The sequence below is a fragment of the Notechis scutatus genome, chromosome Z (assembly GCF_049901735.1).
Source record: "Notechis scutatus isolate UNSWTSFEM ecotype Mainland chromosome Z, rNotScu1.2, whole genome shotgun sequence".
NCBI lineage: Eukaryota > Metazoa > Chordata > Lepidosauria > Squamata > Elapidae > Notechis > Notechis scutatus.
The window spans coordinates 121080739-121106829 of record NC_142025.1 but is presented as its reverse complement, the minus strand read 5'-3'; the positions used below and the strand labels follow the sequence as shown (position 1 = coordinate 121106829).

At 45.1% G+C, this 26091-nt stretch overlaps 1 protein-coding gene across 2 annotated transcripts; it reads right to left on the bottom strand.

The window, feature by feature from the left end:
• Positions 1-576: 576 nt before the first annotated feature.
• LOC113426699 (transcription factor Sp2-like) lies at positions 577-26091 on the bottom strand. 2 transcript variants are annotated; one of them, XM_087947631.1, is made up of 8 exons: positions 26005-26079; positions 20374-20452; positions 17362-17437; positions 14661-15602; positions 13965-14277; positions 12863-13037; positions 3740-3933; positions 577-2284 (listed from the first exon to the last, which is right to left on the bottom strand). In XM_087947631.1, the coding sequence occupies exons 3-8, from the start codon at positions 17422-17424 to the stop codon at positions 2184-2186; spliced, it is 1788 nt and encodes a 595-aa protein (XP_087803757.1). In that variant the 5' UTR covers positions 17425-17437; positions 20374-20452; positions 26005-26079; the 3' UTR covers positions 577-2183. The 2 variants fall into 2 exon arrangements, with proteins under 2 accessions (XP_087803757.1, XP_026544874.1); XM_026689089.2 differs by lacking the exon at positions 20374-20452 and having other exon boundaries at positions 26005-26091.

Here is a 26091-nt window from a genome sequence, read left to right as displayed (position 1 = left end):
CCCGACACTTCAGCGGGGAGTGAGGGGATGCCACCAGCAGGCTGCAGCTCAGGACTAACAATACCTGGCTCTCTTCAATGTGAAGAGGCTATTGGAGAGCCCGATGAAGCCGTTGTATGGGACAGAGCTGCCACGGAGCTCAATGGAGCTGCTGGAAAACAGTGGGGTGGCTGCAGATCCCAAAACGACGATGCGCAACCCGCACATACCCCGACCAATCTACATGGGGGTTGCTTGTGATTGTGGCGGCTGGGTTTGCAAAGCTTGAAAAGCATGGGGGAGCACAGGACTGACAGGCTGAAGAGTAGAAGGGTTTGGATAGCATTGGGGAGCACAGGGGCATAGGATTGAGGGGTTGTGTAGGAGAAGCAGGATGGCAGGCGGATATTAGGAGGGCGCGGTATTAAAAGGAAGCGGATGTTGGATATTCTGAGGCTGACCTACGAAAGAGGGTATTTAAAGCACTGAGAGGCATTAGCTTTGTTACTGTTTTATGAAGGGAGTGAGGGGGTAATGAAAGATGTATTAAAATCATAACATTCTGACCAACATGACAAAACAATCTAAGCATGAAAATGCCTTTGGGCAGTCTTTAATGAGTAAAAACACTTCCCTATTACACCTTTATTGTCAGCAAGCCACCTAAACAACCCATTTTTCCATTCTCTCCTCTTAAGAAAAATAATCCTTTGTTCCCAAATTTTGGTTGGGTGTGATTCTGACATTTTAATTCATCAAGAGATGGATGGTTCTCCCCCAACCTACCACACCCTTTTAGGCAAGCTACATGCAGCTCAGACAAGTTACAGCATTAATTAAAAACAAGAATGATTTGCCATTTAAAGAAACATACTTCAAGCAGTTACAACTAAAAAACAAAGTGGATTTTTGTTTAAAAGCCCAAAACAAATGGCATATTTTTGAAACAAACACTTAAATGTATTATATAGTCTATGACACAATACACACTATAATACACAAAAGGAGCTGTATCAGATATAAAAAAGGGGAGGGGGGAAATCCAGTGAAGTAAACATAATAATATAAAAAATGGGGAAAGACTGAGAATATTCCACTTTTTGAAAAAGGTTCTTACATTTCAGCCACCATGTCATTACTGATGTCTAATGGAGCTTGGCTGGACAAATCTGCATTGGACTGTAATTCTAATTAATCTATGTAACCAAACAATGCAAATTGCAGATTGCCCTAGATTTTCCATATGGCTCATACATTGCATTTTGCCTGCACTTTTTATCATCTACATCAGAATATATGGCTACAATCCCACAGCTCTGCTACATATATACACGAGTGCCTCTTCATATATGAACATCTTCAACTTCCTTGAACAAAGTGCTACTGCTGCTACTACACATACGCTAGAAATCCCTGTTATGTATACAGAGCACACCTAGTTTGCAGACCACCATCAGATCATAGAACTGCTTTTTGATAGGGATTTTAGGCTGTGTAAGGTAGGGCAAAGGATTTTGTTTATAAAGAAATTATTAAATTTTAAAAAATGTTTACAATACATAATTTGCAACTGGGGAAAATATAAGACATTCTTTGTAGAAAAAACATGGAGCTTCTTAAGGGTGTGTGTGTGTGGTGTGTGTGTGTCTGTGTGTATCTATTTATGTCTATGTTTTTAAATAAAAAGTAGGAATGTGCCAGGGGGACGGAGTCCCATTTTGGATGGTTTCCCTGCCTCTCATTCAAAAGCTTCACAATTACAGTGGGAAGAGGAACCAAAATTACAAGTGGGGTATAGTTTCACTGGTGCTACTCTCAAACCCATAAGGAATTCCTTTGGTGCAGCAGAAGACGACACTGGCTCTGCAAGCTCCCGAGGAAGATGCATAAATGAGTTTTGCCTTGCTTTTCCAGGTCTGCTAATGGGCTTGTGCTGATGATAGCTTATTTGGATATGGAGTTGCTCCTTTATCTGAGGTTTAAGCCTTGAAGTCTGATGCATTCTCCAAGAAGTTCCAAAGGAATGTGCCAGTGTGAAGGGTGTTTGATTGAAGGAGCAGCAGCCACTACATTTTTACTTGGGCAAATATGGCTGGGAAAGCTTTCACACAGCCAGGACAATTATTTGGGCAACCTCTCTCATGATGAGGGGTGAAAAACCTCTCATCACCCTGTTTCCTCACTTTTCCTGCTTGCATCCAGCCCTACAAGTTCTTAGTGACCAAGTGGGTTTTATAGTGCTTTGTCAGATGATCACTCCTAATGAAGCGCTTTTGGCACTGGGCACACTCAAAACGTTTGTCACCTGGCCAAAGAAAGGAAGAACAACAGTGAGCACACATGAAAAGGGCCATACATATGAAAGTCACTGACAAAATACAGTGGATATAGAAAGTCTACACACACCCGTTAAAATGACAGATTTTTAACCAAGATAAATCACTTCAGAATTTTTTCCACCTATAATATAACATATAAACTGTACAATTCAATTGGAAAACTGAAATCTTTTAGGGGGAAAATTAACAATAAAAAGTACAATAATGTGTATTGTACCCCATGTCATCAACAAGTGTGACCAAGGCTATCTCTGTACTAAATCCTGGCCTAAAACCCAACTGAAATTGGTCTAGATCAGGGGTGTCAAACTCATGGCCCACAGGCCAGATGTGTCACACGCTGGCCACACCTACCCCCAGTTTAGCAAAGGGGAAAAAAGTTGCAATACGCCATGTGATGACAACGTGTCATCACGAGTTTAACACCCCTGGTCTAGATACTCTGCTTCCTCCAGTAGGGTCCTCTGCAACTGCAGTCTGACTACCATTTCAACAACCTTCTTTAAAAAGGGAAGATTGGAGACAAGACAATAGCTGTCTTAATTGCTGGGTCCAAGGCTGGCCTCTTGAGGAGGGGGACACACCATTGCCCACTTCAAGGCTGACGGTACCACCCCCAGCCTCAAAGAAGTTGTCATAGAATGGACTCAACTACAAGTCACCTGCCTGGCCTCTTTAACCAGGAAGAACCTGGTTCTAACAAACTGGCTGAACTAACAGAATGGAAACCCCTGCATCATACCAGTCCACAAGGGATATCTCATACTGATTTGTGCCCCTGCACACAAAAAATGCAAATACCAACACAAAAAGTAAACATGGAAGACTAATCTGGTATCTCACTTCCTACATGGAAGTTAGATCTGCACTCTTGTGAGGTGCGATAGCTTCTAGTCTGCTTTCAAGTACAATTCAAGGTGCTGATTATAAAGCCCTTCATGACGTAGGACAATATTTGCAAGACTGCCTCTGGTTATTTCTACCCACCCCCATTAGAACAATAGAAGGGGCATGCTCCAGGTCCTGTTTATTACAGAAAGTCATTGAATGAGACCAGGAAGCAGGCATTTTTGGTGCAGCACCTGCCCCTTGGAACATCACACTTTCCAAGATCCAACTCTGCTAGTATCCCATTAAAAACATGGCTATTGTACTTTCACTTCTGTTAGCCACCCAGAATCACTGTTTGAGGGAGAAGTGGCCATATAATTTGACTTACATAAATTAAATTTCTTCCTGTTTTGAAATCAAGTCTTTCAACATTAAATCAACCCCAACGTAACTTTATTGTAAAGATGACTGAGATAAGATAAAATGCCCTTTGAGTATTTAGTATTTACCGTTTTTTTCTATTCATTATATGGGCAGAACTACAGGTGGGATGCAGCAGAAGAGAGAAGCAGAGAAATGACTTGACAGACCTGTATGCGTTCGGGCATGTCGTTGCAGTTCATCACTGCGCGTGAATCTCTTTCCACAAAAGACCCAGTTGCAGACAAAAGGTCTCTCGCCTGTGTGTAGACGTACATGGGCCCGCAAAAGGGAAGTCTTACGGAAGGTCTTCCCACATTCAGGAACATGGCAGATATGTCTCTTCTTCCCTTGATCCCCCAACCTACAAATAATGAAAAAGGGAAAAGGGAGGTTCTTAGTCTAGGTTATTAAAGGTATGGATGCCTTTGTGAATTTTACTGTGGTGACATCTCAGGGATCAGATCAATTATTGTATCCTCGACTGATAATTTAAGAAGTAGCTCCATTCCAAATTGTTCAAAACAGCAAACTAATTTCATATTGACTATTCCATATGGTTTCTGGAAAAGAATCCAACAAGGATTCACAAGTACTTTTTTTGTAAAAATACAGCAGACATTGGCTATATTGGCATTTACCAAGAATCCACTTCCCTGTCCCAAGCAGAGACTCAAGCCTGCTTGAGTAATTCAGCCCCCTCCCACATCCCCAGTCCATTAACCTTTCAACAGTTCCAGACCTGCTGTCTAGTTTAGCAAGGAAGATGCAGCCTTTTCAGCCCTAAGGGTCACATCGTTAGTATTGCACGTGTGCATATGGATGCAAATTTACACCTATTCAAACATCACCCACAAAAAGAATCACAGAATTTCTGAAGGCAGTTTCATTCCTCTCAATTCAACCTGCTCAAGATTGCTACCAAGAGCAGTGAGAAAGGAGCAATTTATTTTCTGCCACTGAGATGATCCTTTTTAATCAGCTGATCAGCTTGGTTGTAAGAAAAAGCAAAGCTCCAAGCCTTTCTGTTCAATAAAAAAAACAGATGTCCAAAGCCTTTATGAATTGCCCAACCATGAAGGTGGGTATCTCTGCACAGTTCTGAGCAATAATTCAATACTGTTTCAATTTTCTCAGAGATCAGTAACTTGGGAACAATCCTGTCTCTGCATGCAGTTTTATTTGTTCATGTTAAAAACACAGTGCAAAAAGTATTATAGGAGACAACATACATATATTCAAACATCAATGCTCATTTCTAAAAGAATGAAGACACAGTATGAACTCTTGTTCTTAAAAATAGTTTAATAAGCTCAACAGCTTCAACTAAACATGCACTTATTTGTTGCATGTAGTCACTTTTAATAAACTTGTGACTAGAAAAAAACACCATAAATCAAAACAATTTCTGGACAAGAGAACAATACCTTTTCCTGTAAACAGGCTTTCCACATATCATAGTTCAGTGATGGCGAACCTTTTAGGCACCAAGTGCCCAAAGTGTGCACGCATGCCCAAACTGCAAGGCATGTGCGCCCCCGTGCATGTGTGGCAGAGACCCGAAGACCAGCTGGCCAGTGGGAGGCGCATGCACGACAGAAATCCAAAACAGAGCTTCTGTTTCGTTTGCAGGGAAACTTATGTTTCCCTTCAAATGATGGAAACGCCATGGAGAAACGCGGTGGAGCTGAGCTGGGGCGACAGCGCATGTGCCCACAGAGAGATATAAAAAAGACTTAGAAGAGTATGGATTTGATAAAGAACAACAATTGGATAAAATTTTATTGGGATCGGAAGAGAAATTTATAATGAAAATGTATAATTATTTGTTAAGTTTTAATATGGCAGAAGAAATAGTTAAAGGGTCCATGATAGCTTGGGCAAAGAATTTTGGGTACAATATCGAATAAGAAGAATGGGAAAAATTATGGACAAAAAATTATAAATTAACAATGTCCGCGGTTTACAAGGAAAACCTCTACAGAATGTTTTATCGTTTGCATTTACCACCAGCGAGATTGGCGAAGATGTATCCAAATATGAATCTGGAATGTTGGAAGTGGAAACAAAATGGGCGTTGGTTCTTACCTGATACGCCCCTTCTCGGCGAGCCGCGAGGAGCATCCAGAGACTGGGATGTGCTTCTGAGTCCTCTTCTTGCAGGCTGAGCTTTAGATGAGGAAACGCTCCGCCCCTCACGTGGTATCGCGCAGCGTCTCCCCAGTTTTTGCGATAACGAGAAGAGAGGTTATTAATTCTTTCTAACCTACTATTGGCTCCTTGGCTGAAGCAAGAGTCCCCACCAGACGGAGAAATTAGGGTGGGGCTGGATGCTCCTCGCGGCTCGCCGAGAAGGGGCGTATCAGGTAAGAACCAACGCCCATTCTCCTCGAGCCGCTCGGAGCATCCAGAGACTGGGACATACCAAAGCTGGGCTGTCCTACGGGTGGGACTCCGTCTGGCCGAAGGCCCCTCCGGATCACTGATGACCCTCTGTAAGACCCGTCGGCCAAAAGAGGCCTCCGCTGAGGCGTACGTATCTATTTTATAATGTCTGATAAACGGGGTCGGAGAGGACCAGGTGGCTGCCCGACAAATGTCAGCGATGGGGGCTTGTGTGGCCCAGGCCGCCGAGGTGGCTGCACTTCTGGTGGAATGGGCGGTTATTCCACCCGGAGCGGGCAGAGAATGGGAAAGGTAACACCTTGCAATGGTAGCCCTGATCCAGCGACTGATGGTGGAAGGAGAAACCTTAAGCCCCAGAGACCTGGGTTGAAAGGATAGGAAGAGGGATTCCGACCTTCGCATGGATTGAGTGCGCTTAATATATATCGCAAGGCCCTTCTAACATCTAGGGTGTGCCAGAGGACCTCCCTGCCCCTGGAGGGCCTAGGGCAAAAATTTGGTAGAACCAGTTCCTGTGACCTATGGAAGGGAGAGTTAACTTTGGGTAGGAATGTGGGGTCAGGACGAAGGACCACCCGATCAGCGTGAAACACACATAGATCGCTCCTAACTGACAAAGCTGCTATTTCCGAAACTCGACGAGCAGAAGTAATAGCTACTAGAAAAACTACCTTAAAGGTGAGAAACTGAAGGGATGAATCCCTCAAAGGTTCGAGCGGGGAACGTGTGAGAGAAACGAGGACCTTGTTGAGGTCCCATGTGGGGAACCTGTGAACAGTGGGAGGGCACAGGTTGGTGGCACCCCTAAGGAAAGATCTAATTCGGGGTGATGAGAAAGGGAACCGTAGTTATCACAGGAGACCACGGTTGAGAGGGCAGAAACTTGTCGACTCAGGGTGTTAGGAGCGAGCCCCTTACGAAGGCCTTCCTGAAGAAAATCTAGGATCTGAGCCACAGAGGGAGAGAGGGATCAACCTGAGACCCGCTACACCACTTGCAGAACCCCTTCCAAGTGGCATCATAAATTCGTGTAGTGGAAGGTCGCCTGGCGGCCAAAATAGTGTCGATGACTTGACTCGAGAGATTCTCACCAGTCAGACGGATCCGCTCAACCTCCAGGCGGCTAACTGGAGCCATTGAGGCTCCGGATGCAGAAGGGGCCCCTGAGAGAGGGAGACCCTGTCCGGGGATCCTCCATGGGGGCGCTACCGATAAGTGCGGAGATCCGCAAACCACGGTCGCCTGGGCCAATAGGGAGCCACCAGGAGAAGGTCTGCCCTCTCCTGAAGAAGTTTCTGTATTACTCTGGGAACTAACGGGAGCGGAGGGAAGGCATATAGGAGCCCTGGGGGCCATGGGCAGCGCAGAGCGTTGTGATTCTCCGACCGGTGAGATGGATACCGGGAGAAGAACCGTGGAAGCTGAGTGTTGGACGGGAGGCGAAGAGATCCACCACCGAAGGCCGAATATTCTGGGCGCTTCCTCGAATAGGGATGGATGGAGACGCCATTCTGCCTGGTCCACCGTGGCCCTGCTCAGCCAGTCCGCCTGAGTATTGTCTACTCCGGAGATGTGTTCGGCTTTTAGTGATAGGAGGTTGGATTCTGCCCAGCGGCAAAGGCGCTCGGCTTCCCTCATTAGCTGGATGGACTGGGTGCCGCCTTGCCTGTTGATATGGGCCTTGGCCGTGGCGTTGTCTGTGAGAACGAGGACGTGATGTTTGCGGATCTGAGGAAAACTGCGCAGGGGCCAGATGGACAGCGTGAAGCTCTAGCCAATTGATGCTGCACCTCTGCTCGGACGGCGACCATCTGCCCTGTGCCGAGGCGAGTCGAGATGGCGCCCCAACCGGACAGGCTTGCGTCCGTAGTGACGGTGAGTCGTTGAGGTTCTGCGAAGAGGTGGCCTCTGTTGATGGCGGGATTGGTCCACCATAGAAGAGGCGTGAGGACCCTTGGAGGGACCCTGACTCTGGCCTTGAGTTGCTTCTTCCGGATCGTTGGAGCGGGAGCAGGAACCACTGGAGGGATCTGCTGTGAAGACGGGCCCAGGGAATAATAGAGATGCATGACACCATTTTGCCCAACAATTTAGAGAGGTCCAGTAAGGCCACCCTCCTTGAACGCCTGATCTGTTTGACCAGGGCTTGAATGCTAAGGAACCTTTCCTGGGAGAGGAAAACTCTTTGAGAAACCGAATCAATTATGGCACCCAAGTGGTTGATTCGGGTGGAAGGGGTAAGTTGGCTCTTTTGCCAATTGACTAGAAACCCGTGTGCCTGTAAGGAGGAGAGGGTGACCCTGGTATCCCTGACTGCCTGGGATTTGGACGGGGATAGAATAAGGATATCGTCCAAGTAGCAGTGGAGGCGGACGGGAACGCTCCTGAGATGAGCCGCCAGGGCCGCCAGGACCTTGGTGAAGGTCCGGGGGGCCGAGGCCAGTCCAAAGGGAAGGGCCACGTATTGATAATGAAGGCTATTGTGACAGAACCTGAGGAATTTGTAATGGGAAGGCCTGATTGGAATATGGAGGTATGCCTCCGAAAGATCTATGGAAGATAACCAGTCTCCCCGCCTGGTGCCTAAAAGAATTGATTGCAAAGTGTGCATTTTGAATCTACGCTGGATAAGGTAACGGTTGAGCCGTTTCAAGTCCAGGATGGCTCTCCAACCCCCAGAGTGTTTGGGCACCACAAAGAGATGGGAGTAAAACCCCTTTCCTCTCTGATCCGGAGGGACAGGTTGAATGGCCTGGATGTCAAGAAGATGATGGATGGCAGCATCCATTAGTGCACGTTTGGAGGGATCCCTTGAGGAGGGGGATGGGAAGAAACAATCAGGGGGAGCGGACCTGAACTCCAGGGCGAGGCCAAACCTGATTGTGTCCCTAACCCATGCATCGGATGTGGATAGGTCCCATTGGGCGGCGAAGTGGCTGAGGCGGCCGCCAATGGGGGGGGGAGGAAGGGGCTCTACCTTCTGCGGTAGGGCCTTCCTCCCGATCCCCGAAAGGGTCTCTTGTAGCCGCCACCGCGTCTGGATCTGTCGCCCGGGTCCGTGCGGTCCTGGGATCGGAAGGAAGGGGGTCTGGGGTATCTGGGCGGGAAGGGGGTTGGTAGAAGGGGCGTGGAAAGCTCCTCCGAAAGGGCTGAGAGCCCCTGGCCTCCGATCTTCGAAAAAGGGAGGGCAGATACTTTCTCTTACTGCGGCCCTCGACCAGCAGTGGTTCCAAAGCTGGGCCAAACAGTTTATCTCCCGTAATGGGAGCGGTGGCCAGCTTGACCTTATTCTTTACGTCCGCCTGCCAGTGTTTGAGCCATAGCATGCGTCTAGCCGTGACGTGCGGCGTGATGGCCCTGGAAGAAAATTTTACCGACTGGTAAGTGGCGTCAGCCGAGAACTCGGCTGCAGCCACTAACCGCTATATCCTGGTGAGCTCTGAGATTGGAAGCAGGGATGTGGTCCTTGAGCTGGCGTAGCCAGCGGATAGAGGACCTCGTGAAAAAGAGGCGGCCGTAGCTGATTTAATGGCCCAGGCGTCAGATAGGTGAGCCCTGCGTGGCGCCTGCTCCGCCCGCCTGTCCTCAGGTTTCAAGGCCTCTAGGGCCTCACTAGGGGTAGAGGAGGAGGCTAGACCCACAATGGGGTCATCGACCTCCGGAATATTCAGAAGGTTAGACAGAGCCGAATCGAGATTAAAGAATCTCTTGTCTTGGCTAGAGGGAGTGGGAGGGGTCCCAGAGGAGGTAAGTTGCTTCGCTACCAGATCTACGAAGATGGGAGGGGATGGGATGACCTCAGCTTCCACCACTGGTTGGGTGAAAATGGAGTCTTCCGGGCCCTCTGGGATAGGGGGGGTTTCTGCAGTGGACTGGGGAAGAAGGCCAGAGACATTCTTGGCCTTAAGGAGGAGGGACTTGAACATATGCGGTTTGAACAGCCCCCCCAAAGGAGGGTTGGTCGGGGGAAGGGTCCTCGTCCTCCGACATCTCCCCCTCCATGATGTCAGCCTCTAAGAGGGGTTCACTGTAGCGGGAGGATCCCATCCGGGAATCCTCTTCCTCTTCCCTGAAGTCCCCAAAGTCCCCTTCCTCCTCCACCTGGGCCCCAATCGGAGGAGGGCTGTCCCTCTGAGAGAGTACCTGATCAACTGGGGGGACCGGTTGTGGAAGGGATCTGATTGATATCGAGTCGTGCTCAGAGGCTCGCGGAGAGAAGCCTGATCTGGTCATGTGTTGTAGTCCCTCAGCTATGCCCTGGCGGATGGCTGATTCCATCCAAGCCCTGATGTGAGGTGGAACCTCGGAGGTAGAGGGTTCATCGTGGCGCAGACCCGCGGCTGTGGGTGTAAAGGTGGCTTCGGGGGTCCGTCTGGTCGGAGGTCCGGGGGTCGGGAGACCCTGAAGCGAACTGCGCCTAGGTAGGGAAGAGGGGTCTGAGGGGAGAGATTGAGCAGAGGTAGAAGGGTTTGGAGGAGGAGGTATTGACGGCTCCGAGCGGGACTCCCTTGAACGCCGGTCAAACTCTTTTTCCAACGCTTTGTGGCGCCTTAAGGCGTCACGTTGGGCGGCCTTGGAAGGTTCCTTGTCCTGTCTAGAGCCCTTAGGTTCCTTGTCCTGCCTGCGCAAGTAGTGGGACTTTGCCTTAGCCTTCAAAGAAGGACGTTTAGAAGGATTGTCGTCTGCCATGTTAGATACAAATACTAGCAAAGGCGGTTGGCTCGCCCAGAGATCAGGCCTGGATGAGGCCGGGTGAAGGTGAAGCTGGCCCTCTCCCCCTTTTGGAATTTTTTGTGTACAGAGATAACAGTAAGGTATCTAAGAAATATAGTATGTACAGAAAAATAGATACTCTAATTTGTAATTCTTCCTTTTCCTTTTGATAGCTTTTTTATCTTTATTATGCTTTTGTACCAAATGTATATACAGGTTATCCGTATATATTTACGAAAAAATATTATTGTACAAAACAAAAATTATTATTATTATTATTATTATTATTATTATTATTATTATTATTATTATTATTATTATTATTTTTTTAATATATTCCTTTTGTATTTGTATTAAGTATATATATATATATATAGATTTTTTTTTTTTTTTTTTAAAGTATCCGTAACAGTGAGAACTTCGTATATCTCAGTACAGACCAATCAGTCAAATAAACACCTGAGGCCTATGGTAAGAAAGAGCCTCTGGCAGCAGGCCTCCAGACAAGAAAAATAAAACCGGAGGGGGCTGCAACTCGCCCGAAAAACGGGCTGCGGGAGGCCAACAAGTAATAAAAGAGCGAGCCAGGTGGAAGAAATGGGCAGCTAAGCTTTGACCCAAGGCCTGGGGCTCCAATTCACCGCAGCTAAGAATTTCAAAATGGCGCCCGACCACGATGCGGAGCCAAAATGGCGGCCGCAAGCTGAACCGTCGGGACGCCTTCGGGACGGAAGGGAGGGCTTTGCTGGTCAGCTCAGCGCCTAGGGCCCTAGGGGCGATGACCCTCCCGATCGGTGTTTAAGGTGGGGGGGAATCCAGCTGTAAAGAAAACGCGTGCCACAAGGCAACGCGGAGGCAGCGAAGCGATCTGATAAGGGTGGGGGGGGGTCGCGCTATCGCGCTGCGAGCCCGCAGCTTTGCCCCAAGGACGGGGGAATTTTTCCCTTAAGTCCAGACCCTTTGCGCAGGAGGAGGAAGGAAAGGCAAACCTTATGAAGACGAAGTTGGAATAGGCAAGAAATAGGCAAGAAAAGTACGATCAGCCAAGGAGCTCTCTGAAAACACAGCCTGACTCTTCGAGGCTGAGCAAAAGACTGGGGAGACGCTGCGCGATACCACGTGAGGGGGCGGAGCGTTTCCTCATCTAAAGCTCAGCCTGCAAGAAGAGGACTCAGAAGCACATCCCAGTCTCTGGATGCTCCGAGCGGCTCGAGGGAGAAACAGGGTACCTTCTTTCATATGTGGTGGTGATGCCCCGAAACTAGAAAATATTGGGTAAAGATAAGAAATTGGTTACAGGAAATAACAGGTATTCAAATTAAGCTTAAACCCAAACTTTTTTTATTAGGAATAATAAAGAGAATTTAGTAAAAAGGCTAAATATATTATACTGCATATAGTGACAGCGGCTAGAATTGCCTTTGCACAAAGTTGGAAATTGGATAACACTCCTTCCGAGGGAATGGTAATAAAGGAAGTGTTGGACTGTGCAGAGATTGTTTTAGAGTTGAAAGACAGAGAAGAATCAGAATATTATGCAGGATAAATGGTATAGATGGTTAGATAATAGAAATAAGGATTAAAAGTATATATGCATGTAAATATATGTGTAACATCAATGTCACAGTGTTGTAAAGAATGTAAGAGATTTGTATTCTTGGGAAAAAATGTAATAATAAATAAAATCCTGACTTCACATTTTCAAAGTTTTAGTAAGAACTTCTATAAAGGAGGTGCTCTGATACACTAAAAAGCAGTTACAATGATGGAAGAAGATGAGGTTAATGTGCTCATATTCATTTGACTCTTCCATATAAAGGCTATACACTTCTGAATGCCTGAACACAGTAGCCATAATATTGTACTAGTTTAAATATTTAAATATATCCCCCCCAAATATTTGTAATATCTTTAGCCTCTTCAAGAAAATTACATTTATCTTAAAAGACAAGCAGGGCTTCTGCTAAACAAATTGGTTTGTTCAATGGGGGTTATTTTTATATGTTATCCATGTTTAACTGTTTAACATGCTGCTTTTATTATTATAAGTTCCAGAATACTATTTGATAGCAAGAGGGGAAAGGGTATGAATTAATTAGACAAAGCAGCAACTGAAGCTGTTGCCAGCCTTAAGGCTTTAACCCTCTTTTTTGATCCCAATCCTCATACTTTACCTTTTCTCCCCATCCTTGCAATTAGGACAGGTGCAAGCCATCCGCCGTCTCTTTTCCCCAGGCTGCAGGTCCCCCAAGAGTGCTTGCTCCATTTGTAATTGGATTTTGGTAGGGCTCAGGCCACTGATGGTTAGATTGTTGCCTGAAACATTCTGCACTGTTAACTGCTGTTGGCCTGCAGAAAAATGAATGCGGAAGATATGGCTTGGGAATTTCCACTCTTAAAATATGGAGACTCAATTATTTCAGTAAAACTCCATGCAAACTCAGGCTGAAATATCATGTGAGTTCCATTTTCTCCCCTTGCCTTTTTGGATGTCAGAATTGCAGGAGGCTTGAAATAACACCCAAGTTCAAGGTTCCAAAATGTCATTCCTGCTTGGGTCCAGTCCAGATACCCAATCTCTCCTCTCATCTTACTAACATTTATATTGCCCCTATTGTTTCAAGCCCTCATTGCTCCTGTTTACAATATTACTACCTAACTCCAATGCATATTTTCACATTTTGCTATATTATGAAAACTAGGGCTTTCATACCTTTTTCAGCCTCATGAAGATAGGAAGCATGGAATCCTTTACTGCCATCTCCCCCACGACCAACAATACAGAACAGAAAGAATGCAATGCTTATAGCTACAAATTCTAATTCAAGTCAGCCTCTGAAAGCCAGGAAGCCATGTACCAAGCTATGAAATATGCCACTATATTTAGTCATGCCCACCTATTACTAGAACAAAACAAGAATAAAATGACCCTTGGGGAGTGCAAAAATTAAAATGAAAATGCTTTTTTCCTTAGGTGTGTCCGTTCTCCAAGACATGGCTCTTTCCTCAAGCACCTTAGCACTAGGCTAAGATGGAAGTTGAACTGGGAGGTTGTTTGGTCTCTAGCACCTGTAGGGGAAGGGTACTTGTTTTATCTGTATTTTTTTTTATTCTTAGAATTATGAGATACATGACCACATAATTCCTGTAAATACATACATAACCCTACTTACATTTTTCTGTGCTGATAACATTCCAAGCATTTTTAAAAACCAAGATACTGTATCACAAATTGAAATATTGCACATCATAGGAACATTGCATCATATATCCCACCTCCAGTATTGGTGACGGTAACAGGAACACCTTGAACTTGCACTCCATTGATGCTGATTGTTTGCATTGCCTGAGCAGCAGCAGCAAGTTGTGCTGCACTGAGGCTGATGCCTCCAGCAGGGGCAATCTTTGGCAGAGCACGCTCTTTACAAGCCCATGTCTTTTTGGTACTTCCTCCTGACTGGGAACTGCGGGGTACAGAGCTGCTGCAGGTTGTGGCTGAGGCAACTGCAAGGGAAGGGGCCACAGTTACGCCTGGGGCTTCATGGAGTAGTACTGTCTGTAGCTCACCAGAAGGCGTCTTGAAATAGACCTCAAAAAAAAACACACAAAAATGAATCACAGGATGCAATTTAGTGTGGAAGCAATGTAGAACTTAACCTCCAAGTAGTCCCCCCCCTCAAGTTTTCATAGATTATAAATCACAGAATCAGAATAGATGTATGCTGAATTGTTTATACCTCATAAATGCTTTTATAGGAAACTGGTGCTTAAATAACATATGAAAACAATCAAATATTTTTTTCTATTAGAAGAACTGGAGCTTTTTCCTAGCCTCTTTGCACCCAAAAATTCTAATCATTATGTATTTCTTGGTCACTCCAAACTCAGGCTCTTTTGTCAATGATAGTTTGAATTGATAAAAATATTTGTAAAACAAAAGCAAAAAAAGTTGGAGGACTTTCAATGAAATACCTGAGTGGGAATTGACTCCATTGCCTGGATCTGGAAGTTTTGTTGGGACATTTGGGGAACTGTAGGGAGTGTGGCTGAGGCTGCCTGGACCACCCGTAGGGCTTGCTGGGGTATCCGAACTGCCTGTTCTTGTTTGGGCTGAAGTACTTCCACCTGTTGGACCACAGCTGGCTGCCCAGAGCCAGGACTCTGTACAATCAACAGATTGTTCCCTGCCTGGATGATGTTGTCAGCTGTAGTCTCTATTAAGACTGTCTCAACATGCTCTGTCACAGCCATTGCAGTTGTTTGAGCTTGTGGTACCATTTTCTTTCGAGCTTTTCTGCTTGGCTTAGAGGGGCTGTCAGGTACAATTTGAGTCTGAGTACTAGTTTCCCCAGCAGTTACAAGATTGCTCACTGGAAGAGTAAGTGTAACATTGCCACTGGTGCCAGTTAACTTGACAACACTGCTTGTGTTGTGGAGAGCAGCTGCTGATGACTTATGAGTTGGAGCTGGCTTTATTGGCACAGGCCTATGAGCTGATGAAGAGGAAGAAGGGGTGATATTGCTGGGAATCTGTATTTGATTGCCCAAATTTTGCTGCACCTGAATCATCTGTCCTGATGCTGTTTGGTTCTCTGGTACCACCCGATACTGGATATTGGCAAGGGAGCGGGCTCCTTTGCTGCTTACAGCTGGGTTCTGGATTGTAAATACCAGCTGTCCACCAGGATATGAGGTGCCCAGTTGAGAACCTTGAATTTGGAAGAGGTTTCCTTTTGATAAGATTCCAATGTTGTTCTTGTTAGAACCTAGTGGGAGTGGAGCAGGCTTAATAGGAACCAATTTCCGAGGGGCAGGTTGAGGAGGAATAGAAGAAATAATAGCTGTTTCTACAGCTGGAGGGCCAATCTTACTACATGTGGCTGCAAGCAGGGCTAGTGGAGATGGCTGAGTATCCTACAGAAATGGAAGAGAAAAAAGCTTGTGTCAAAGGCAGTGGAGACAAGTAGTATGTTCCAGAGATAATATAACACAGTTGTAGAATTAGAAAATCCCACATTTTTATAACAGAGTTTGAGCCTTGTATTAAGTTAGTACAACATCAGATTCTCAAATCAGCAATATCAATAGAGTTGGATCCAGACTTAATGAGGAGTGCTTCAGGCTCATGAAGTGCAAAGAACAAAAACCTGACTAATTTAGGATTTATTCCAATGAATTTGAGTTCAGCAAACATTCCAGCTAACTTGCATTCAAAATATAATTATGAATGTACATAATAGTTTGAGAGACCCAAAGTGTTCTGTATATAACAACCATACATGGTAGAAACAAAGCATCTTCTAATACCTTAAAAACTAACGTTATTTATTCTTATTTATCTTATTCATTCCACACTGAAAACATTTTACCATTTTTGTCAAGCAACACCCCAAACTGAATATCACAATAAACATTTTGCAAACAGAAATTAGTACTCTGTTAGAATCATATGCAGTAAGAACTTATTGTTGGTATCATACACAATGAGGATGATTCATTGACTTTGAATGGAGCTCAGGTGCCAAGGGAGTTCAAAATTATTTAGAAGAGAGCTCCCACCCCAGGAACAAATGATCTGAACCTTTTTATCAAAAAGAAAAAAACCCATTCATTTACATGAAATATCAAGTGGAAGTAAATAAGGAACATTCAAACTTCTAACATTGTCTACCTCCTTTGTTGCAAGGGTAGAGGATCTCTTTTTTCCTTATGAATAGATGAGGCAGCCCTTTCATAACTTGAGTAGAACCTTTTTTTATTTAGACCTGGCCTTTTGCATACTGCTGTAAACTAAAAAGATACTCCTTTGGTCTTTTTAGCTGCCAGAAAAAGGGAGTGGGGGAAAATTCCTTAAGTGCCTAGATAATCACCCTGGCAGCCAAAAGTTGTAGGAGTGCAAGGCTATTACTGGAGAGCATGACTGATGACTATTGGGGATGGATGTGTCCCATTGGAGAATACATCCAGGGGGTGGGGGGAAAGACCAGGGTCAAGGGGGAAATGACGTATTTTAGTATCGGCTGCATCCAGCTAACACCAACATGGCCACTTCTAATAAATCAATTTTATTTTCTCTGAGATGCGGTTAGAGACTTATGATTTGAATGGGGGTGGATTTGTTGGAGTCCTGACAACTGCTCTATTTTATCCTTACACTCTGACCTCTCATATTACTCTGCAACTTTCATTCCATTCTGCCAGAAAGAAAGAGTTACAGCCAAATGGATATAAGGAAGTAGAATTATGTCACAAAAATATTGCAGAAATTGGTCAAGTTTCACACTGGGAATATGTAAAAGGATGCTTAGTGGAAATATGAAGGGAATAGTCTGTAGATGACAAAACATGTTAGGGAAAGCAAACTGATCATGGCTTAACTTCTTTTTTTTTACAAATCCTTTACCAGCAGAAGGCATCTGTTTTCTTTTATGTAATGAACCAATGTGTTCTATTTGTGTGCTTTTCTGCTTTTCTTTGCATCTATGTGCACTCAGAAACATAGGGCAGGGTGTACTTGCTCTAGACCAATAAATAAAATCAGCAAATATATTTGTAGGCTAGTAGGATTCTTCTCTACAGTAAACACCTTCACCAGAAAGCTTTCAACAGTGCAAGATTCCAGACCAAACACTCACATTTTTATGCAGTAATACCATCAACAGAAATGACCCACCTGAGCTGCTGAAGCAGCAGGTTGCACGTATTCCCTGGGGCTAACTGCAGCAGTGGCAGACATACTGTCTCCAAATCTGCAAAAAGAAAAGAATTGTGATTAATTTGAATTTTTCAATATTGATAGCAATATTTTCAATGTGTACAAGAGATATTGGTACTGAATTTGTCATAATACATCAGTCTCAGTTAAAATTAGTCACAGCATAAAGCTGGAGAATTAAATCCACAATTGAAGTATTTATTTAAATGAACTGTAATCCATCTTATGCAATGTTTTGCCAGTGAAGCTGACAGATATGAAAACCATTAATAAACAGAAAGTTGGACTGCATTCAGTACGGGTTAGAAAAGTAGTGTAAAAACTATTACATTAGAAAAAATTGTAATATGTTTGAGAGAATTTGACAGTTATATCAATACTTAGTAGGGCTATTTTTGGGTGATGTTTATCACATTTGGGAAGAAAAAAATAAGCTCTGACCTTCTGCTACTCTCACCATAATAGAAACAATCAGACACATAACTGCAAGGTTAAAAGCCGGATGAAATTTAAGCAAAAGATTTTACAAATGGTGTGCATCAAAATAAAACTATATGCATTGTTTCTGGTGCTTACACATTTGTAGTATGTAATAAACTAAAAAGATGGCAATACTCACTACTGGCTTGACACATTCTACAAATATCCATTCTAAATAGCTAAGTAGCAATTATTTTCTAATTATGAAAACTTATTTATTTGCTGCCCATCTCACCACAAGCCAACTCTTATTCATCAAGTTCTGTATATGGGGAGTGTTCAAAAAGCAAACCTCTAGTTTTTACAACTGTGGAGATAAACTTGCAAAGGTAGGGGAGATGACTGACAAATTGCAGCCTCAATATGGATCCCAACTAGACTATAAAAATGATATATATCAGTAATACTCTCTAAATGTATAAGAGAAGCATGGATACTCCAAAATTACAATTAGCTCCTTTCATAGGCACAGGCATCTTAGATGACATGTTATCTGTAATGTTTGAGCCAATAGATCTACCATCAACTCAGCTTTGTTTTCTTCTTTCCCTTCCTCAATATTCTGAAACCCCAGGAAGTGTTCAGCCTTTTCCATTTGTAACTGGATTATACACTGCTCAAAAAAATAAAGGGAACACTTAAACAACACAATGTAACTCCAAGTCAATCACACTTCTGTGAAATTAAACTGTCCACTTAGGTAGCAACACTGATTGACAATCAATTTCACATGCTGTTGTGCAAATGGAATAGACAACAGGTGGAAAGCATAGGCAGTTAGCAAGACATCCCCAATAAAGGAGTGGTTCTGCAGGTGGTGACCACAGACCACTTATCAGTTCCTATAATTTCTGGCTGATGGTTTGGTCACTTTTGAATGCTGGCGGTGCTTTCACTCTAGTGGTAGCATGAGACAGAGTCTACAACCCACACAAGTGGCTCAGGTAGTGCAGCTCATCCAGGATGGCACATCAATGCGAGCTGTGGCAAGAAGGTTTGCCGTGTCTGTCAGTGTAGTGTCCAGAGCATGGAGGCGCTACCAGGAGACAGGCCAGTATATCGGGAGACGTGGAGGAGGACGTAGGAGGGCAACAACCCAGCATCAGGACCGCTACCTCTGACTTTGTGCAAGGAGGGACAGGAGGAGCACTGCCAGAGCCCTGCAAAATGACCTCCAGCGGGCCACAAATGTGCATGTGGCTGCTCAAACGGTCAGAAACAGACTCCATGAGGGTGGTATGAGGGCCCGGCGTCCACAGGTGGGGGTTGTGCTTACAGCCCAACACCGTGCAGGATGTTTGGCATTTGCCAGAGAACACCAAGATTGGCAAATTCGCCACTGGCGCCCTGTGTTCTTCACAGATGAAAGCAGGTTCAGACTGAGCACATGTGACAGACTTGACAGGGTCTGGAGACGCCGTGGAGAATATTCTGCTGCCTGCAACATCCTCCAGCATGACCGGTTTGGCAGTGGGTCAGTAATGGTGTGGGTGGCATTTCTTTAGGGGGCCGCACAGCCCTCCATGTACTTGCCAGAGGTAGCCTGACTGCCATTAGGTACCAAGATGAGATCCTCAGACCGCTTGTGAGACCATATGCTGGTGCGGTTGGCCCTGGGTTCCTCCTAATGCAAGACAATGCTAGACCTCATGTGGCTAGAGTGTGTCAGCAGTTCCTGCAAGACAAAGGCATTAATGCTATGGACTGTTCCCCAGACCTGAATCCAATTGAGCACATCTGGGACATCATGTCTCGCTCCATCCACCAACGCCACGTTGCACCAGACTGTCCAGGAGTTGGGAGATGCTTTAGTCCAGGTGTGGGAGGAGATCCCTCAGGAGACCATCCGCCACCTCATCAGGAGCATGCCCAGGCATTGTAGGGAGGTCATACAGGCACGTGGAGGACACACACACTACTAAGCCTCATTTTGACTTGTTTTAAGGACATTACATCAAAGTTGGATCAGCCTGTAGTGTTTTTTTTCCACTTTAATTTTGAGTGTAACTCCAAATCCAGACCTCCGTGGGTTGGTAAATTTGATTTCCATTGATAATTTTTGTGTGATTTTGTTGTCAGCACATTCAACTATGTAATGAACAAAGTATTTAATAAGAATATTTCATTCATTCAGATCTAGGATGTTTTATTTTTGTGTTCCCTTTATTTTTTTGAGCAGTGTAGTTCCTTCAAGTTCTTTATTGGCCTGTGTTAGTCTCTAATTTATTTCCTCTGTTTTTTTACTTGTTCTGACTTTTCTGTAATTATTTTAATCTTTTCCTCATTTTTAGTTGTTCGTTGAAAAGTCTCCAGTTTTTCATCCATATTTTGCATTTTTCCCTTGATCTCTCCCACCTCAGTCCTCATCTCACCTATCTCGGTCTTTCATTATGGTACTTGGTTATGGCCTCTTGTAGCGATTGGAACAGTGCTTGCATATATTTTTGAATTATATTCATTTTTTCCTGTTGGATTAAGCTTTCTATTTACCTTTGGCTTGCAGGGCTTGACGTTGCTGATGATGGGGTGGATGATGGGGCAGATGATGGTGCCGATCCAGTTTTCCCCCCTAATTTAGATAGGTTTGAATTTGACAATTTGAACTTTATCAATGTATCAGCAGCTTTAGATAAGGTGCCCCACCACCCTTCAAATTTCTCCCAAATTCTCCACTCCTTCTTCATGCCCTTTTTAATAATAACCAGTAATGCTCTTTCTCCCACATTTTCCCCTCCCTTTCAATCCTCAACTAATTTCACTATCTTTTAACTTTAATTTTAAGTCTAAATTACACACAGATTGTATCTAAAATGTCCAAGTAGTCTCTTCAATATCCTTCTTAATTCACTTATTCTTCTTATAGGAAATATTTGTAACCCACAAAAAACCCAATAGTTGCACATCACCTCTATTCAGCAGTTCAAATTTTTTTTCACTTAGCTTCAAGTTAAATCCAAATTTCACATTGTCTAACGTATTTGTAATCCACAAAGAGTCAAATGCTCTCAAGGACAGGTTTCTATGTCTTCCCCATCTGTTTTTAAGTATCCAGTGTAAGCAGTTTGCAAGTGTTAATTCCACAGGACAGCACCCAATTAAGTTTATCAGCTCAGTTCAGTTCCAAGGAACCCAAGCCTTTTGTATTGCATCAGACTGTTCAATTGTTCAAGGTCTTCTCCCTTTGCTTGACAGGTTCCACCAGTGGGTGGCATCCTTACTCTATTTCTCCACTTTCACCCGAATCCACTTCAAATGTTCACTTCTGCAAAGTTCATTTTCTAGGATTACAATGTATACTATGTATCAAAAAGTATCTTAAGTATCCATAAAGCTGGAAAAATATCCACAAGCAAGCCACCTGGAACTCCAACCCATTAATGGTCTATTTTTACCAAGCGCTTTCTTCTCCTTCGCTCAGGTCTGTCAGCAGCTCATGTATTTAGTCGCCGCCGTTCTAGAGGGGTGAATAAAGACCACCTACTCTCTTTTAGAGTCTCAATTTCAGAAAGAAGTTAATTTCTGGGGTAAATTCCTCAACAGGAGTTGGAAATTAAGAATAGCTCACCCAGATTACACATGCTGTTTTCCTCTCATCTCCTTTATTGCTCTTTCATTGGAGCTGTCACAGCTTCGGTCCAGCCAGCTTAATGGCCGTCTTTTCCAGTAACCAAGCATTTCTAATGTCATTTGTAAAACTTAAAAAAAATATTTATATTGTATGCTAAAGTCCCTCCTTTTTTAACTGGAGGAATCAGTTTCCATCATGACTTTCCAAGATCCCCAAGTCCTGAAGAGCAGTATTATTGACTGTTGAACTCATCTTCCTTAAAAACAAATAGGTATAAACACAAGCTATACTGTAGGCTCAGTAAAATATTCACCATTTTATTGTAAGATTTGGATATAGTCACACCATGTGTGTGTGTGTGTGTGTGTAGGTAAGCAACCAGCGTATAATCACATGACTTCAGTAACTTTTTGCCACATTATTTAAAATACACTAGAGTAGCAGTCACGGACCACCAGTAAAAGATTTTGGTGGTCCCCAGTGCACCCGCGTGGAGGAGCTGCTCTGGGATGACCAATGGGCCAGTCCTGTGACTAGAGCTCTGGAATATGGGACTGGCCAGGCAGCTCATGGTGGGGCTGGAAATCTCCACCGTAGAGGGAGGTACGTGCAATGTGCAACTTTGCAGGTGGTGCAACGTGCAAGGAGTAGTGCAGCCCTCTCCAGCCGGAATGAAGTAATGGTGCTGTTGCAGCAATTGGGGGCGGCACAGGCTGGCCGAAGCAATGGGTTTCAGCAACCTGTGGTTCTTCCGTCCCCCTGCTGTGGCTCCGTGGGCTGAACCCACCAGTGGCTGGCCCCACCCCTCCCCTCATAGTCAATTCTCGCCTGGCCTGAGAAGGCAAGGACGGGGGATGGAGACTCGCTCCATATTCCAAAACAGGAGCGAAATGCCCCTGTACTTGCCTCATCTCTTGCTGCGTCTTGCAGGCACTTCTGGCCCTTTTTGGTGCCACGCGCACCTGAGTCGCTCAGGGAGATGCACGACTTCCTCTCTGCTCCGAGACACTGGTCCGACCGTTTCTCTCCACCACTGCTGTTGGCACCTCCATGGCCTGCTTGCTGCTCTTGCAGCACCTTGCACAGCACAATTAATTTAGCGCACTTCACAATGGGACAGAAGGCATCCCCTCCTCCTGGAGCCCATTACAATGCGGAGCATCGGCCGCAGCTGGGTCAGGCGAGTATCTAACAGATCTAACAGATAATCAGAGTTGGGAGGGACCTTATAGGTCATCTAGTCCAACCCCCCGCCCAAGCAGGAGACCCTACACCATTTCTGACAAATGGCAGTCCAGTCTTTTCTTAAAGGTCTCAAGTGATGACGCTCCCACAACTTCCAAGGGCAAGCTGTTCCATTGGTTGATTGTTCTCACTGTCAGAAAGTTTCTCCTTATTTCCAGGCTAAATCTCTCCTTGTTCAGTTTCTTTCCATTATTCCTTGTCTGGCCTTCAGGTGCTTTGGAAAATAGCTTGACCCCTTCCTCTCTGTGACAGCCCCTCAAATATTGGAAGACTGCTATCATGTCTCCCCTAGTCCTTCTCTTCACTAGACTAGCCAAGACCAGTTCCTGTAACCGTTCTTCATATGTTTTAGTCTCCAGTCCCCTAATCATCCTGGTTGCTCCTCTCTGCACTTTTTCTAGAGTCTCAACATCCTTTTTATAATGTGGTAACCAAAACTGGATGCAGTACTGTAGGTGTGGTCTTACTAAGGCTTTATAGAGTGGTATTAGTACCTCACTTGATCTCGATTGTATCCCTCTGTTAATGCAACTGAGGATTGCATTAGCTTTTTTGGCTGCTGCTGCACACTGCTGGCTCATATTTAGCTGGTTGTCCACTAAGACTCCAAGATCCCTCTCGCAGTTACTGCTATTGAGACTCGTTTCACCTAGTCTATATGTGTACTTTTGGTTTTTCTTGGGGCAGAGAGCAGGTCATGCATCTCGCCGAACAACCGAGGTGTGTCCAGCACCAACAAAGGCCGAAGAAGCGCCCATGAGACCCAGAGAGCACTGGAGAATCAGAATGAGAGATGAGAAAGAGACAGACAGACAAAGATGGGGAGACGAGGGGAGGAAAAGAGAGAAAGAGGCTTCAGCAAGTGGCGCACTGGATTTATATTAGTGGTCCGTGAGATTTAAAATTATGAATTTCGTGGTCCCTGAGGTCTGAAAGGTTGGTGACCCCTGCACTAGAGTATATAGCAGTGGTGGCTAACCTTTTTGGGCTCCTGTGCTGATAATTGCTCTCACATGCCAGCACCCAGAAGGCAATGCGCACAGGTCCCCCCACGCCCCCTGTGCATGACCCCCCCGTGCCACAGCTCTGTGCATGCATGAGCGATCCCGTGTGTGGCGCGTGTCACTGTGCATGCACGCAAATCTCCCACACACCCCGCACATGCGCACCAGATACCCGACAATCAGCTGGCGGGCGGGCAGCATGTGCGCATGTGCAGTAGACCTGCTCTGGGCGAGGGCTCGCATGCCGACAGTAATGGCTCTGCGTGCCACTTCCAGCACGCATGCCATAGGTTCGCCATCATGGGAATATAGTATGCATTTTGAGTGGGTTAGGGTATCACCATGACCTTCCGGAGGATCCATTCTTTTTCATTACATTTAACTTTCTATCAGCCCCACTCCGCTCACCATCTCTAGTAAGTCTTTTTCTGCTGATCACCAAAGAGTACATAAAACCTTCTGGCTCAGTAGACCAAGTATTTAGCTCAAGGGTCTTCAAACTTGGCAAGTTTAAGACTTGTGGACTTCAACTCCCAGAATTCCTGAGCTAACATGACTGGAAGAGGAATTCTGGGAGTTGAAGTTCACAAGTCTTAAAGCTGTCAAGTTTGAAGGCCCTTGATTTAGCCCCATAATCTGTGTTACACCTTCAATGGAAAGTGTCTCCTCCTAGTTGTTCTGAACGTATCATCTTTACGACTTCGTGGACAATTTCTCCCACAACCCCATTGACTGAGTTTGCAGAAAACACTGATGTAAACTATGGTTGGCTAATTTGTGGTTCAATATGTTGTGAGACACATCACTGTATAATAAAGTTATAGCAGAGTAATATCTGAAACAGAATTTATATACACATATTTTACATACCTGAAGCATGCATACACTAGCAAATGTAACTAGTTTAGGCTTCAATGTACTTGCAAACTAAGGCAAATGGGTTAATTCAAAAAATCATTGTGCAAATGAAGTATGGCTACTGCAGCCAGAAACTAAAACACAGCAAGGGATTGTGTTATCATCACTCCCCTGAACTGCTCACCAATTATATTTTATTTGCATTACATCTGAACACAGAACTAACACTTGAGAAAACTTACCTGTTACTTAAGTCCAATAGATTGAAATGCTGAGCCTGACTTGATAGTCTTGTGAATTAAATTCCTCTTCCATCACTTACAGTATACTCAACTACTACATCTATATCCTGTACCTTTTCTCGGAACATCTACCCCATGATTAGAGAGGCAGCAGCATCTCAGTCCATTTTTTTTAGAATGCCATACCTATTTTCTGTTCCATTTCCAAGCACCCACCATTCTAATTCTGAATGGTTCCTAGGTGGTCCCCAATGCCCTAAAACTGTGATGGTGAACCTATGGCACGTGTGCTGCAAGTGGCACACGAGCCCTCACCCAGAGCAGGTCTACTGCACATGCGTGCGCGCCGCCCACCCGCCAGCTGATTGTCAGGTATCTGGCACGCATGCGTGGGCGTGTGGGGATGCGCAGATGCGTGCGCATGCAGAGGCACGTTGGGGGGTCACACATGCAGACGTGTGACGCAGGGGGTCACATGCACATGGGGCATGGGGGAGCTGCATACATTGCCTTCTGGGTGCTGGCACGTGAGCGCGAGTGCACTCACAATTATCGGCACAGGAGCCCAAAAAGGTTAGCCACCACTGCCCTATAACCACTTTTCACTGTCATCTGCTTTAGGTGACTATTTCAACTATTTTTATGCACACATTCTCTACTGTAATTGACAGGACTGTCCCTGCCCATACTCCAGTTCTTTCAATTCTTCATTCTTATGCCAATTTCGTAATCCACAGACGTTGATATATCCTTGTACCGTTCAAAATAGCATACGGGCGGGCGGGGGATCGACATGTATTTGAGGCAATAGTATAACACAAAGGTCCACTTGCTTGCTTTCAGGTTACTGTTAAAAGTATACCGCCATTAAAAAGAAAACAAGCAACAACGCCAAACTATCAACCTATCCCCGTCACCTTCCCGCGTTCCGCTCTCCGAACACAAAAATGAATGGATATTCTCATTCCCTTCTGTTACCCATGCCCGTTTTTCTTATGGGTTCCCAAGGAGGCGGGCTCTCACCATAGCCCCGCCTTCTTCTGGTCCCAGTTGTTTCAGCCCCGTTCGTAAGCTCGGGGTCCGCTCCAACGAAGCCCCCCCTCTTTACAGACCCCACCTCTTCCTCTATTTATCAGCCCACTCCCATCTCTTGGTTTCTCCTCCCATTTCTCCCCGAGCCCAAACCCGCCCCACCGAAACTTACTCGCCTGCAAGAATGGAGTCGGTAGCGATCCGCACCCCTCTCACGGTGCCATCTTCCTCCTCCTCCAGCCGACCAAGCACCGCCCTG